The sequence below is a fragment of the Diaporthe citri genome (genome assembly GCF_014595645.1).
Source record: "Diaporthe citri strain NFHF-8-4 chromosome Unknown scaffold_7, whole genome shotgun sequence".
NCBI classification, from domain to species: Eukaryota; Fungi; Ascomycota; class Sordariomycetes; order Diaporthales; family Diaporthaceae; genus Diaporthe; species Diaporthe citri.
The window spans coordinates 638,758-651,157 of record NW_025064852.1 but is presented as its reverse complement, the minus strand read 5'-3'; the positions used below and the strand labels follow the sequence as shown (position 1 = coordinate 651,157).

Genomic DNA, 12,400 nt, shown 5'->3' with positions numbered 1-12,400 from the left:
CTGTGTGAGAGCTTCCTAGGCAGTTAGTGAGAGTGGCGAGAAGGGAAGACAACCTGTGCATCATCATGATGGTCTTTTCTTATGAACGTCGTCCGGCAAGGTGCCCTGCTTCGAGCCGGCCCACCTTGGAGCCGCGGCTCTCTATTCTCCGGCATCCACTGTGGCTGTCCTTGGTAGTTGTCGATGGAAATAGGGGGCTCTTGACGTCTGATGGGGGCACATCCGGCTCTCTTCCCGTGTTCGCTTTCAGGGGGTTCCTCCCCATCCTCTTTCCCTCGGATCGAAGCGATCAAGGGGTCCACTATGGGCGGGACATGAGAGGGACAATGCTGGGATTGCGTAGAATGAAGTGGGTACCTACCTAATCGACTGGGATTAACTGCTTTCCATTAGTAACTTTGAAAAGCTCTTTAACTCGATTGTGCGGCAACTTGAGCATCGGCTCACCAACTCGTCAGACATGTAGCCAGGCGCCGCACTCGCGGAAACCTACGGTGCGAGGTGCTGTAAATCGACGGAATTGTGACAAACCCGTATCAATCACGAACCGGAATGGCAAGGCTGTACGGAACTCCAACGAAGCGACCCGTATGGAGACTGCCTAACGACTGTGCTGACCTGCTCCAGCTAGAGAATTCCCTGCAGTCCTAGGCGCAGCGCCGGAACCTGCATCTCTGTGCACGAGTCTTAAGCCGGTCCAACTATTTCGAACGTCCTGTGTTAAAAGAGACCAACAAGACTGATCTGTGCCAGTAGTCTCGGTTAATAATAAGCATATCTATAAATAGGCTAGCATAAGGTGGCAGATCCCTGTGCAGTTCCTCCCCCTCCTCAATACGAATTCGCCCCTTTTTGCTCGGCCACCGTACTGAATTTTCATCACACAGCCATGAGGGCCCTATAGAACACGACAAGAGCTAGATAGACCCTAGAGATAAAGTGGTCCGCCCGACAGTCTTTAGACCAGGGTCATCTCACACAATGGGGCCAGGGTGTGGCACTTAGTAGTCAATGGGCGAGGCCATAGCTTGTGTTCATACTGTCCGCAGTCACTTGGACTAAGTAGACAACATAAGGATGACATCTCTTCATAAATCAGATTTATGCCCACGGGTTCGCGAATAATCTCAGTCACAAAAAAACCTACGACCTAGCTTCCCGTCGAAATTTGTGCAGCTACCCTTGGCTACTCGTACTGACAATTACTTCACGACCAGTCTTCCTCCGCCGAGCCGAGGACTTGGCAGAGTTACTACCCCCTCGACTCGCCTGCCTTGCTTGGCGCATGGAGAACACACCTTCCAGAAGGCTCGCGGCTAATCCACAAGACCCACTGTAAATGGGGAAAAGCTTGCCAAGTCAATGTGAAGAAATTGATGTTTTATGCAAGGGTTGGACCAGAAAGCCCCGATGTAACCTGCAGCGCTTGTTGCACACGAGAACACGATGGCGCTAGACTCTGTGACGCTTAACCTGAGCCTCGGTATGTTGATGGCAGCCTGGATGGATTTCAACCATACTCAGGTGTCTAGAACAGGGCACAAATGACAGTAGTGACGGAGCCTGTTCATCCCACCCCCACGTTGAAGTAATCTTGTCCACATATCCTCAAGTGCAGGCAAATCAGAGGACCATATATATTGTGTGCATCGACCAAAACGAATTGGCTGGTCGCAAGGGACCGACGGAACGCAACGATTTGCGGGCTAATGAGCCCAGAAACTTCCTTCCAGGACAGTTGTTTTTGGACAAGGTAATAGTAATCTTAAATAGTATTATTTTTAATTTATATACATGTACTTTTTAAATAATAAACATCCAGTCCCGTTACATAATCTCCTTATAAAACGTTTTTAAAAATAAAAAACTTTAATAATTATAATAAAATATATAAAAGTATATTATAGAAGCCTAAAGAAAAGCAGTTAAAAAATAAGTAGATAGTAGATAAACTAATAAACAGTTAATTTTAAAACATAGTGTGGCCGACGCTATAGTGATCTTAAACCAGCCAAGAAAAGAAAAATCCGTCTTATCCATTATGCTAGAATCTTTGCTACTGCTAGTTGTCTGAACTTACCATGCCTATAAGCTTAGCAGGCATTCAAATATAACTTGTTATTTATGTCGCTGCAATCTCTCTTTTGCCGCAACACTGCGCACTATTTCTATGCAAAACAAGTGCACATAGGAAAAGGCCTGGGTTCTATCCTGAGCGAGGGCCTCGCAACAATTTCTGATGCAATGAGAACCTACTAACTGAGGCAATGTCATCTGCTCACTGATCCATTCCTGGAGGAGCCGCATTGGCTGTCATGCTAAATCCAGACTCGAGTGAACAGGACAATTCTCAAAGGGGGAGGGGGGAGTGTCTATAGAGACCAGATGCTTGAAAACTTTTGAGCCGGACCATATTGAATTTGCGGGATGTAATGGGCAGGATTCAAGAATGAAGACAGGACAGGGCACGCTGAGTACCTGGTGAGAAAACTCTGGATGACCACGACTGAACCTGGGTCTCGTGCAGCCGTTCTCACGGCCAAGTCGTTCTCTAACAGTTGGGTGTGCATCGGCTCACGGTACTTTGTTAGTGACTGACTTTAGATCACTGCGCTGTATACATGCATATGCATTCGTTTCTTAAATCAATGTGTGGTGGAGCACAATAAGAGCCTGATACTATCCACTGTTAAGGGTGGGAATAGATATATAATATACCTAAAACTTGCTTATAACTCTGAATGATATAATACTGGCTATGGAAAGCATCGGAGTGCTCTTTAGTTCAAGATTTCCTCTGTAGAACCACGAGATGTGCAAAGTCACTTCTGAGGTTTCTGATGAGCAATCATTGTGCTCTCACTTGAGATGGAATAGATAAAACCTCCACACGACCCGAAGTTTCCCAAGGAAGCTGAGTCTTACACCACCTCACGTTGAATTTCCACATGTTCAACATCCACAGGTTTCTCGTTGTTATTATACTCTTCGCCCCGCGATGCCTGCTTCTCCAACATCGCAGCCTTGGCCCTCTCGGCGCCGATATCAGCCAGGCTAACACCCGACTTCCTCAGCCTCTCAAACTCATTCGCAGACGCAGCGAACTCGGCCCTCTCCTCCTCGCTCATCTCGGGCCCAAGGAACAGGAACAGCAGGTCATACGCCCACACGGCCCCCATGAAGATGCCAATGACCCTCCCGTAGTCGAACCTGGCGACCCCGTCCTTGGGCTCGAGCGGGAACCGCTCGCCGATGATGGCCTGGATCGTGGCGGCCGCCGACGACGCCAGGTTGCCCAGCTGGTACGTGAGGCCGACGGCGGTCGCGCGGAGGGCCTCTGGGGACAGCTCGCTCAGGTGGATTGGTATCGGGCCCCAGACGCCACCGACGAAGAACTGCAGGAAGAAGGCGCTGGCGACCAGTTTCATCGAGTGCGGGATCACGTACGCGGGGAGGATGGCGCCGCCGAAGATGCAGGCGGCGCACATTGTCAGTCGGCGGCCGAAGAAGGTGCTGATGTAGCCTAGCGTGGTGCCGCCTATGAGGGCACCGATCTGGCCGACGACGCTGATGACTGTCACGTCTGTTGCGTCGAGTTCCACCTCTGTACACATGGCGAGTTAGTTTGGACCGTCTGTGCTAATGCGGTCTCTGGGAGAATGGCTAAAAAGCAGATCACTTACGGTTCTTCAAGAACGTTGGGTAGAAGTCCTGGGAGCCGTGGCTGGTGGAGTTGAAGCCGGTCATGAGTACAACCATGTAGGCGAATAGGAACCAATTTGCCTTCATGGCATCGCGAGCGTCTTTAAGCCAAGCCCGTAGGCCCTGCGCGGCTGTGTGATGTTCCTCCTCTCCGGCGGCAATGGCAGCTTCTCTTTCAGCCTTCATGATGAGGAAGGCATTAGTCTCTGGGAGGCACAGTCGAAAGGTGATGATGAAGACAGGAGGGCCAGCGCCGAACCAGAAGAGCGACCTCCAGCCGTGAGTTGTCGTAGGGACGAGCTACCCGGTCAGACGTCGTTAGTATCTGTTTTGCAATGCAGAAGTCCGCAGGTCACTGCACTCACTGCACGGTAGAAGATGGCCGCGAGTAGGTATCCCGTAGCATAACCTTGCTCGAAAAGACCGGACAGTAGTCCACGCGCATCATAAGGAAGATCCTCCAGGGCCGTCGCAGCAGCAGGGCCGAAGAGCCCACCCATGGCTATGCCATAGAGGGACCGTACGGCCAGGAACTGCTTGAGATTCTGGGCGAAACCTGAAGCAAGCTCTAGGATGATGAATAGGACTAGGCAGATGACCATGGGCCATTTGCGGCCGTACCGATCAGACACGATCCCAAAGATCAAAGCGCCAACCGAGCGGAGCATGAGGGTGACTGTGATACCCCATGATACATCAGCATTTGAGACCCCAAATTCCTTCGCGATCTCAGTCACAGTGAGGGACACGGTGAAGAAGTCGAAGGCGTCCCAGGCCCAGCCTAGGAATCCGGCAGAAAACATCAGCCATTGGTGGCGGTCGAGCTCAGCGAGGATATGGATCGGGTTGCGGAGTTTGGCACGGGGAGGCTTGAGGCTTGATGGCCGGCTGAGCAGGTATCGTCCGATCTGTTTGGGTGAGTAGAACCACCCTGCTGCCATATGATTCCTCATATTGGGCGGTCTTTTATCTCTTCTAATACGCGTTGTTGTCTCAATTCGTGAGGTGAAAGAAGAAGAGTTCTTGGCTGAGGTCAGACGCCCCGACGACGTACAACGGGAGGAGAATGTCAGCTCTGCATTGAGGGTTACTGGAGTGGGTGGTGAGACCTTGGTTTAGAAATGGTCTAGAGCCTTCTGATATACCTTACTAGATCTATAGCCGTTATTAGACGGTCCGTCCCAAAATCTCGCGAATCGTGGTGTCTAGTCAAGGCGGGGAACCCAGCAACAACACGCTTCCCGTCCCAGCTGGGTGGTCTCGAACTCTGATTCGGGGAGCTCTCCACATGGCTGTATGGTTGCAACGCCCTCCTCATTTGGCATGCCGTCATTCATCTTATCGTCGCAATTTGCTTACGACTCGGACTCTAGTGCGACGATGGGAAGGCCCCCAAGCTGTGACCAATCGAGGGGCCCTGGTATTGTCAGCAAAGACTCGTGGTGCTATGCAAAGAACCATCTCCTCAACGTGGAACTGGATTCCGAGATGGGCCTATAAATCCAACCGGGCGACGTGTTCTCCTACCAAGGAAGTGTCATGGTCCTCCGATTGCAGTCTTCGTGTCAGTAGTGATATAGTACTATGTTCAACACGATTACGGCCCCCATGCCTGCCGAGCTGCTGCCTGGTTTTGTCACCTGGCACAATATTGTTTTCTCTGTCGCCTCATCTCTTGGCTGGTCGACAAAATCATTGACCTGGCACTCAACTCGCGACTTGGACGTGCAGCGAAGTCGCCTCAACCGTTGACGCCGAGCTTAATAAATACCAGCTCGGACGGCGCAGGTTGTGGCCGCCTAGATATGAAGCCACGGTCACAGGTTGCTCACGTTAGTTCCAGCTGCGAACACAGCATGAGATGGCGTCGTACAAGCAACGTTTATTGTTAGGTCGTTTGTGGACAAACTGTATTGTGTCTTTTGATTGCTCAGCTGACCATTGGGGCGTGAGAACCATTGGGGCGTGAGACCTAGCGGCGGGGGCGGGCTTACGGCATTTCCTCTTTATGGCCTTTCTCAAGTGGCTTTTCTGCGGCTCGGCTGTAGCTTACTGTACGGAATCTGTCACAAGTCGACCCGGTCAGGAAGGATTAGGTCATTGATATACATTCGCCTTTACCCAGCCTTGCATGTGCGACACTGCGAATCCTACCCGGCTTCCCTCGGTAGCGGAAATGTTCTCTGCCTGGTCCTGCGCCTCACGAGGCCCTCGCATGATGAGTTATCTTTGCCTCACTTGGAAATTGCATCCTTTGTAGCTGAGGACTCCAGGCCTGAGGTCAGCGAGAAGCGTCATGAGTTACGCACGAGACCGAGTTGACCTGAATCTCTGACTCTCTGGCCAATTCTCGTGGAACACCAGATTGTATAAAAGGCTTGCCTTTGCCTTTCCAATGCAGAACAATGGAATAGTAGACACCTCATCATTCAATCCAATACAAGACACTCTGATATTTACAGACTTACAATTCAATAACTACCAACTTTCAACCATCTTCCAGTCAAAATGAGCTACACAGTCAAGGCCGGCGACACCCTCTTCTCCATCGCCCAGAGCCATGGAATCACCCTCGAGGCGCTCCAGGCCGCCAACCCGGGCGTGGACCCCAAGAAGCTCCAGGTCGGCCAGGTCCTCAAGCTCCCCGGAGGGTCCGGCGGCGGCGCGCCGCCCAGCACCGGCAAGGGCTACGTGAACTACAGCGGGCCCGCGTCCAACTTCCCGAACCCGTCCCAGTGGGCCAGCTACGACGCGCTCTGGAAGGACAACGAGCGCCTGATGAAGCTGCACGACTCGGACTCCGAGGTCGCGCTCATCAAGAGCTCCATCGAGACCGTCGCCAAGGAGTCGGGCGTCGACCACCGTGTTATCCTGTGCATCATCGTGCAGGAGTCTGGTGGCAACGTCCGTGTCAAGACCGTAAGTACACCAGAGCGAGGACAAATATCAGCCCTGAATTCCCATAAAACCAGACAGCTGACCACCCTTACCCTATCAGACCAACAACGGCGTCCGCAACCCGGGCCTGATGCAGTCCCACAACGGCGTCGAGTTCAACCCCAACGACCCCGCCGGTAGCATCCTCCAGATGATCCGCGACGGCACCTCGGGCACCAAGGACGGTGACGGCCTGAAGCAGCTCAAGGCCAAGTACGGCAACTACTACGAGGCCTTCCGTGCCTACAACTCCGGCTCGGTTAACAAGGCGGACCTCAACGACCCCGTCGGGGCGACGGCCTCCTATGTCCGCGATGCGGCCAACCGTCTGATGGGCCACGTCTGGGATGGCATGTAAGCAGTTCTGCTGCACTGCATTGATCTCTCGGATCTGGAGCTGTGAGACTATGTATAGACAGTATTAGTTGTTGCACCCTGTCATTCGTTAAAAACCGTCGAATCACTAGGCACAGTCTGGTCTACGAGGGACTATCTGAGGCTAGAGTTGTGTGCTAGAGTTAATTAACAAGTTCGACACATTTCTACATTAACCGCTGGTGATATGAATTCTAAATTCTTTGATGGCAAGAGACTGGTAAATAAGTGGTTGGTGACTGGCAGTGGACTGCCATCTTATGAAGACTTAGACTTTAAAAGAGACAGACCAATTAGCTGTGATATAGAGCATCTTGGGGTCTCGTTAGGACCTACTAATAGACAGCGCCTTCTCCTGTAAAAGAGCAGCGTACCACAAATCCCCATAGAGTAAAGTTGCGATCCATACGACGCGCTTGAGCGCAATTTCCGTGACCTCTCCTCAGCTCCGTTAACAGTGACTTTACACTACACATAAGGCACCCTCTTCTTCACCTGCTCGGCACTGACTTTCCACGAAACCCCCAACACCTTCTGTCCTCTATCAGAATTTTTTCACCACCCCGTAGCGGAACTCAATCTTCTCGAATGCCTTTGTCATCTCCAGGCCTCTCAACGCCCCAAATCCCGGCGCGAGGTCCACGTACTTGGAGTCGCGAATCGCTGCTGGCGCGAACCCCGAGATCCTGGGGGTGATTGAGCTGTGGCAGAAGGCAGCGCCGACGATGCTGGCTGCGAGCATGGCGATGGCCTTTAGGAAGAACGCGGTCAGTCAGGCGGCGTTGATGGTGTAGATTTCCTCGGTCTTGACGATCGACATAGTCGTAATGACGTTGTTTATAGTGACCAGATTGATAATTTCACCCCCGCTCAGACTGCCTCTCGATACGGAATTGTAGGCTTGGGAGATCATGAAGTAAGTGTTGATAATCTGACCCAGGCGACGACTGATATCGCTATCTGTGAGAAATTTTAAAGAAGCCGCACTGCACCTTTGACTCAACATGCACGTGTAGGACGATGAGGTGTTCACAAGGCAAGTCAACGACGGATCGGAAAGCCCAGATGAGTACCTGAGACTACTTGCCGTCGGGCTGTCACCGCGCAGGCTGCCTCCCCTTTCCAATTTCCAGCGTGCGAGCTGAGTAGTTAGGTGACCGAACATGGCGGCAAACGCGGATGGGAGAGCCGTAGCTGCCTGAAATGTTGGATCAACAATGTTCTCATAGGTGAAGAAAGATTGGGAATTTTGATCCACTGACGACTCTTATGCCGTTCTCAAGACCGTGGAGTGCGTTTCTTTTGACGATTTGCCCCTTGGCTTGCGCCAGCAGGAACCCCAAGACGATGAACGGGATAGTAACGAATGTAGAAATAGCGTCGGCGGCAAAAGAGGCCCAGGAAAAGGACAAATATCGTGGGATACCCTCCAAGCCATCTATGGGATGCTTGCTTCGATTATTCCCAGTCACAGTGTCCAGTGATGTCCTGTGAGAAACAGAATTTTGAAAATGTTGGTTGTCGTGACTTTCAAGGGGCAGGGAAGATTGTAGTCCACTTCCGCCTGGTGGCAACAACTCTGAATCATCTCGCATGGTCTGACTTCTCTCCAGTTCTGCTGCAGATAAACATGGCGTCACCTCCGATGTCGATTGTGGCATACTGGGCAGATAACGGGCCCAAGGCGGGCAGACTTCCAGAAATGGCAAGACTTTATAATGATGGTTTCATGTCGCGAAGCGCGCCAACTCGGAAGTTTTGGAAAGAAGACAGCTTTGGAAAGAAGACAGCTTTGGAAGAGAAGGCTTGTGACGTCGTGCTAGGGGTTCCACGAAACAGGCAAGACAAGCTGAAAAGGTGTGGACCCCAAATTACAGTATGCCCTGGCAAACTGCTACACAGACTGACGACTGATCGGGCTAGGGAAGGTCAATGGGGCCGTAATTCCAGCCGTGCCTGGTGTTCGGGTCTCACTGCAGCAGCTTACTACCGCGGGGCTCATCGCCAAAGCGAAACCATGATTGGAACAACCCACCGCGCATGAGACTTGTATTCAGCACTTTGGTCGCATCCTAGTCAGACTGCGCCGCAGGATGATGGTTCGCTTTTGGCCATTTATTGACCGCCCCCAACTGCACATAATATGTGCCACGGCTTGTTCTGGAATTGCATGCTGCCTGAGAGACAACATCGTTGGCTAGTCTGAGATATTGTGGTATGAGAGTCAAAACTCGACAGCACTGCAGTGAGTGTTGCTATTGGAAGAGACTGAATCGGTCATGTCCACTCTGAACTTTAGAACTATATCCACTTAACGCTGCAAGCATCAGTGGTAGCGGAGCGGCGACCAGCTCCTCAACAATGAGAGCCGCATGGGCTCCTCGCCCCTCTGCATCCTCCAGCGGTTGCTCGTCTCGACCAGCTCCTCGCAGCCCTCCACGGCCCACGCCCACTTCGCGAGGAAGCCAGGCGTGGCCTCCCAGCTCTGCGTCTCGTGCGGCTCGCCCCAGACGATGAGCCCCCTGCGCCCGGCGGTGACTTCATCATCGTCCGCACCATCAATACTCCCCGATGGGGACGTCAGTAAGGGTGGGGGCCGCCGGGTCGCAGCTGGGGTGGTGCCTCCCACGCATGCGGCTGGCGTGGAGAGCATGAGATCGCCGATGAGGTCGTACATCAGGTCCCAGTGGTCGAAGAGGCCCTCGTGCCTGATGAGGTTGTCGCGGATGCGGGGGAAGGGGATGGCGCTGATCCAGAGACAGTGGTAGCGGTTCTGCTGGAGGGTGGTCGGGGCAAGGGAGGGAGGGATGCTGGTGCGGAGGCTCGTGTCGTGACAGTATAGCCCGCTGATGGGACAGTTGGTCGGACCTCCGGCCGGGAAGTTGAGGGCGCGCTTGTTAGTGATGAAGGCGCGGAAGACGTTGTACTGGATGAGGTGGAGGAGGTGATCCGCGGACAGGGGGAAAGTAAAGGGCTGGGGGTTAAGGGTTGAAGATGGCCGATGTTGGGCCGTGAGTCGAGATTCTCGGGGGAACGTGGTATGCTCGGTTCTATGGGAAGTTGACTCTATGTGTGTGTGAAGTGACCGAGGGGATGTGGGCGTGGTTGATGCGGCCCCTGATGCTGGCGCGGCCCCTGATGCTGGCGAGGCCTCCTCGGGGAGAACAACGTCGTGCTCATCAAGGCGCCAACGTCCGATCTCGAATGGACGCAGCCTCTGGCCGGCTCCCGCGTCCTTGCCCTTGAGCCGCAGTCCTGCCAAGGTTAGTGAGCACAGTGACGGCCAGGGGTCTACAGCAGCGAGGACGGATTTACGGTGTGCTCTTTGGTTCTTCCGGTTCTGTATCCTCCGGCGCTGCTTGTCGGCCTTTGCCTCGGCATCCTCGGAACGATCGCCGATCTGTTCCTCTGCCTCACCCAGGAGCCGAGGCACCTGGATTAATCTTTGTCCTATTTTTGTCCTGGGTTCCGCCATGTGGTGGGTTTATTCCAGTGAAGGCAGCAGACAGCTGGTGTTTATCCCAGTTCCGGGCTGGAAATCTGTCACCGGCAGCCGCTTCAGTTTCGCTGAGCGACAGGACGAGCCCAAAATTGAGCCCGCGAGCTAGATGAAACAGGAAAAAATGTCATATTCGCCAGGGACCAGGTCGCAGGTTAAACAAATTCCCCGAGGCTGACAACGCGAGCTCGAAAGCCGGGAGGGGGCGTGGGGTTAATCCAGAAATGGCAAAAACGTCATCCTCACAATAACGTGCGGCTCTAAACCATGCAACGGTGGAGGCCAGTTGGTTTGGCCTGCAGAGTATTTCCTGAGTCAGTTGCTTTGTAAGGCAAAGCTTGTCGCATATTGACTCCCGGTGTGCCGCGGTCTGAGCTTCACCGGCAGGGATCTAGGAAACTCTGCTGGCTTTTCTAATCGGGGCGGAGTTAATTACGCGTATTAAAGCCGAGATGGGCTCAGCTATGAGAAGAATAAATGATCCGCCGAGGCTCTCAAATCCATATTCAAAATACTGTACACCATCATCGCTTGATTGTAAATTCCCAACTTTCTTCAATCAGTCACGATGTCCCGCTACGCAGAAGCCCATGCGAACCTTGCTGGCCCGGGCGACGCTCGTCCAACGGCCCTTCAGATCATCAAGGACGAAGGGGCAGAGGGCAAGCTAGCCGGGAAAGTTATCGTCATCACCGGTACCTCGTCCGGTTTAGGCATCGAGACAGCTCGCGCCCTGTCTCTGACTGGAGCAAAGCTGTTCCTGACGGCGCGAAACCTGGAGAAAGCCAAGACCGCTCTGGGTTCACTCCTTGAATCTGAGCTTGCTGAACTAATCAAGATGGACAATACTTCCCTGAGCAGTGTGCGTGCCGCCGCGGAGACCATCCTCCAGAAGTCCAACGGCCAGGTCAATATCCTCATCAACAACGCCGGCGTCATGGCTATCCCGAAGTTGGAGTACACCAAGGACGGCGTTGAAATGCAGTTTGGGACGAACCACCTCTCCCACTTCCTATTTTTTCAACTCTTGAAGCCAGCCCTGCTCGCCAGCGCCAGCCCTGAGCTCTCATCCCGAGTCGTGAACCTCTCTTCCTCTGCCCACCACATTGCCCCGATCAACGAGTCGGGCAACTACAATTTTGAAAAGGGCGGATACGACGGATGGGTCTCGTACGGACAGTCAAAGACGGCCAACATCTACATGGCCAACGAGATTGAGCGGCGTTACGGATCGCGGGGGCTCCACGCCACGAGCGTTCACCCTGGCGTAATCTTCACAGGGCTTATGCAGCATGTGGATCCTGCCACGCTTAAAGAGTTGAAGAACGAGGAGCTAGCAAAATCGATGAAGTCGCCAGAGCAGGGCGCGGCAACGACCGTGTGGGCTGCCATCGGCCAGGAGTGGGAACATAAAGGGGGGGAATTTCTTGCTGACTGCGGGAGGACAAGCCTCGCGAGCGGCGATGACGGCATCGATTCAAAGGGGTATGCAGCACATGCTCATAATCCCGAGGGAGAGGCGCGGCTCTGGAGGGACTCGTTGAAGATGGTGGGGCTGCAGGATGATCAGTAGGTAGATAGGGTAAAGGGGGCAGACAGATTGCAATTAGCGACTAAATACATTGGGTTCTTGATCTCCATTCGCGCGAGAAGCCAGGACGATTGCCTCAACACGACAGACTGGGCCGGCGCACTCGCGTTTTGAATGGGATGTGAGCGAGTGCAGACAAGCGACGTCTCGAGAGGCAATCCTCTCTATGGAGTGTGAGATACGACGCACCTTGGCTAGGAAGGGAACGTCCATTCGCACGGCATGCTATTCAATTCCTTGGACTAGGGGGCAGTTCCTTGATCGGAAGACTGAGAGACGACATTGGTCTCCTGGGC

General features: G+C 53.3%; 4 protein-coding genes across 4 annotated transcripts; 2 read left to right on the top strand and 2 right to left on the bottom strand.

Moving 5' to 3' along the window:
* Positions 1-2,921: 2,921 nt before the first annotated feature.
* On the bottom strand, positions 2,922-4,655 carry INS49_013395 (uncharacterized protein; the record flags this gene model as incomplete). The annotated part of the gene is made up of 3 exons (XM_043174094.1): positions 2,922-3,604; positions 3,684-4,002; positions 4,068-4,655. The coding sequence occupies 3 exons, from the start codon at positions 4,653-4,655 to the stop codon at positions 2,922-2,924; spliced, it is 1,590 nt and encodes a 529-aa protein (XP_043021039.1).
* A 1,555-nt stretch (positions 4,656-6,210) lies between these two features.
* INS49_013394 (uncharacterized protein) lies at positions 6,211-7,808 on the top strand (the record flags this gene model as incomplete). The annotated part of the gene is made up of 3 exons (XM_043174093.1): positions 6,211-6,621; positions 6,701-6,993; positions 7,622-7,808. 3 exons carry the CDS (start codon positions 6,211-6,213, stop codon positions 7,806-7,808), a joined length of 891 nt encoding a protein of 296 aa, XP_043021038.1.
* Positions 7,809-9,340: 1,532 nt separating this feature from the next.
* Positions 9,341-10,489, bottom strand: INS49_013393 (uncharacterized protein; the record flags this gene model as incomplete). Its single annotated transcript, XM_043174092.1, has 2 exons — positions 9,341-10,269; positions 10,330-10,489. 2 exons carry the CDS (start codon positions 10,487-10,489, stop codon positions 9,341-9,343), a joined length of 1,089 nt encoding a protein of 362 aa, XP_043021037.1.
* Positions 10,490-11,081: 592 nt separating this feature from the next.
* On the top strand, positions 11,082-12,086 carry INS49_013392 (uncharacterized protein; the record flags this gene model as incomplete). Its single annotated transcript, XM_043174091.1, has 1 exon — positions 11,082-12,086. One exon carries the CDS (start codon positions 11,082-11,084, stop codon positions 12,084-12,086), a length of 1,005 nt encoding a protein of 334 aa, XP_043021036.1.
* Between the last annotated feature and the right edge of the window lie 314 nt (positions 12,087-12,400).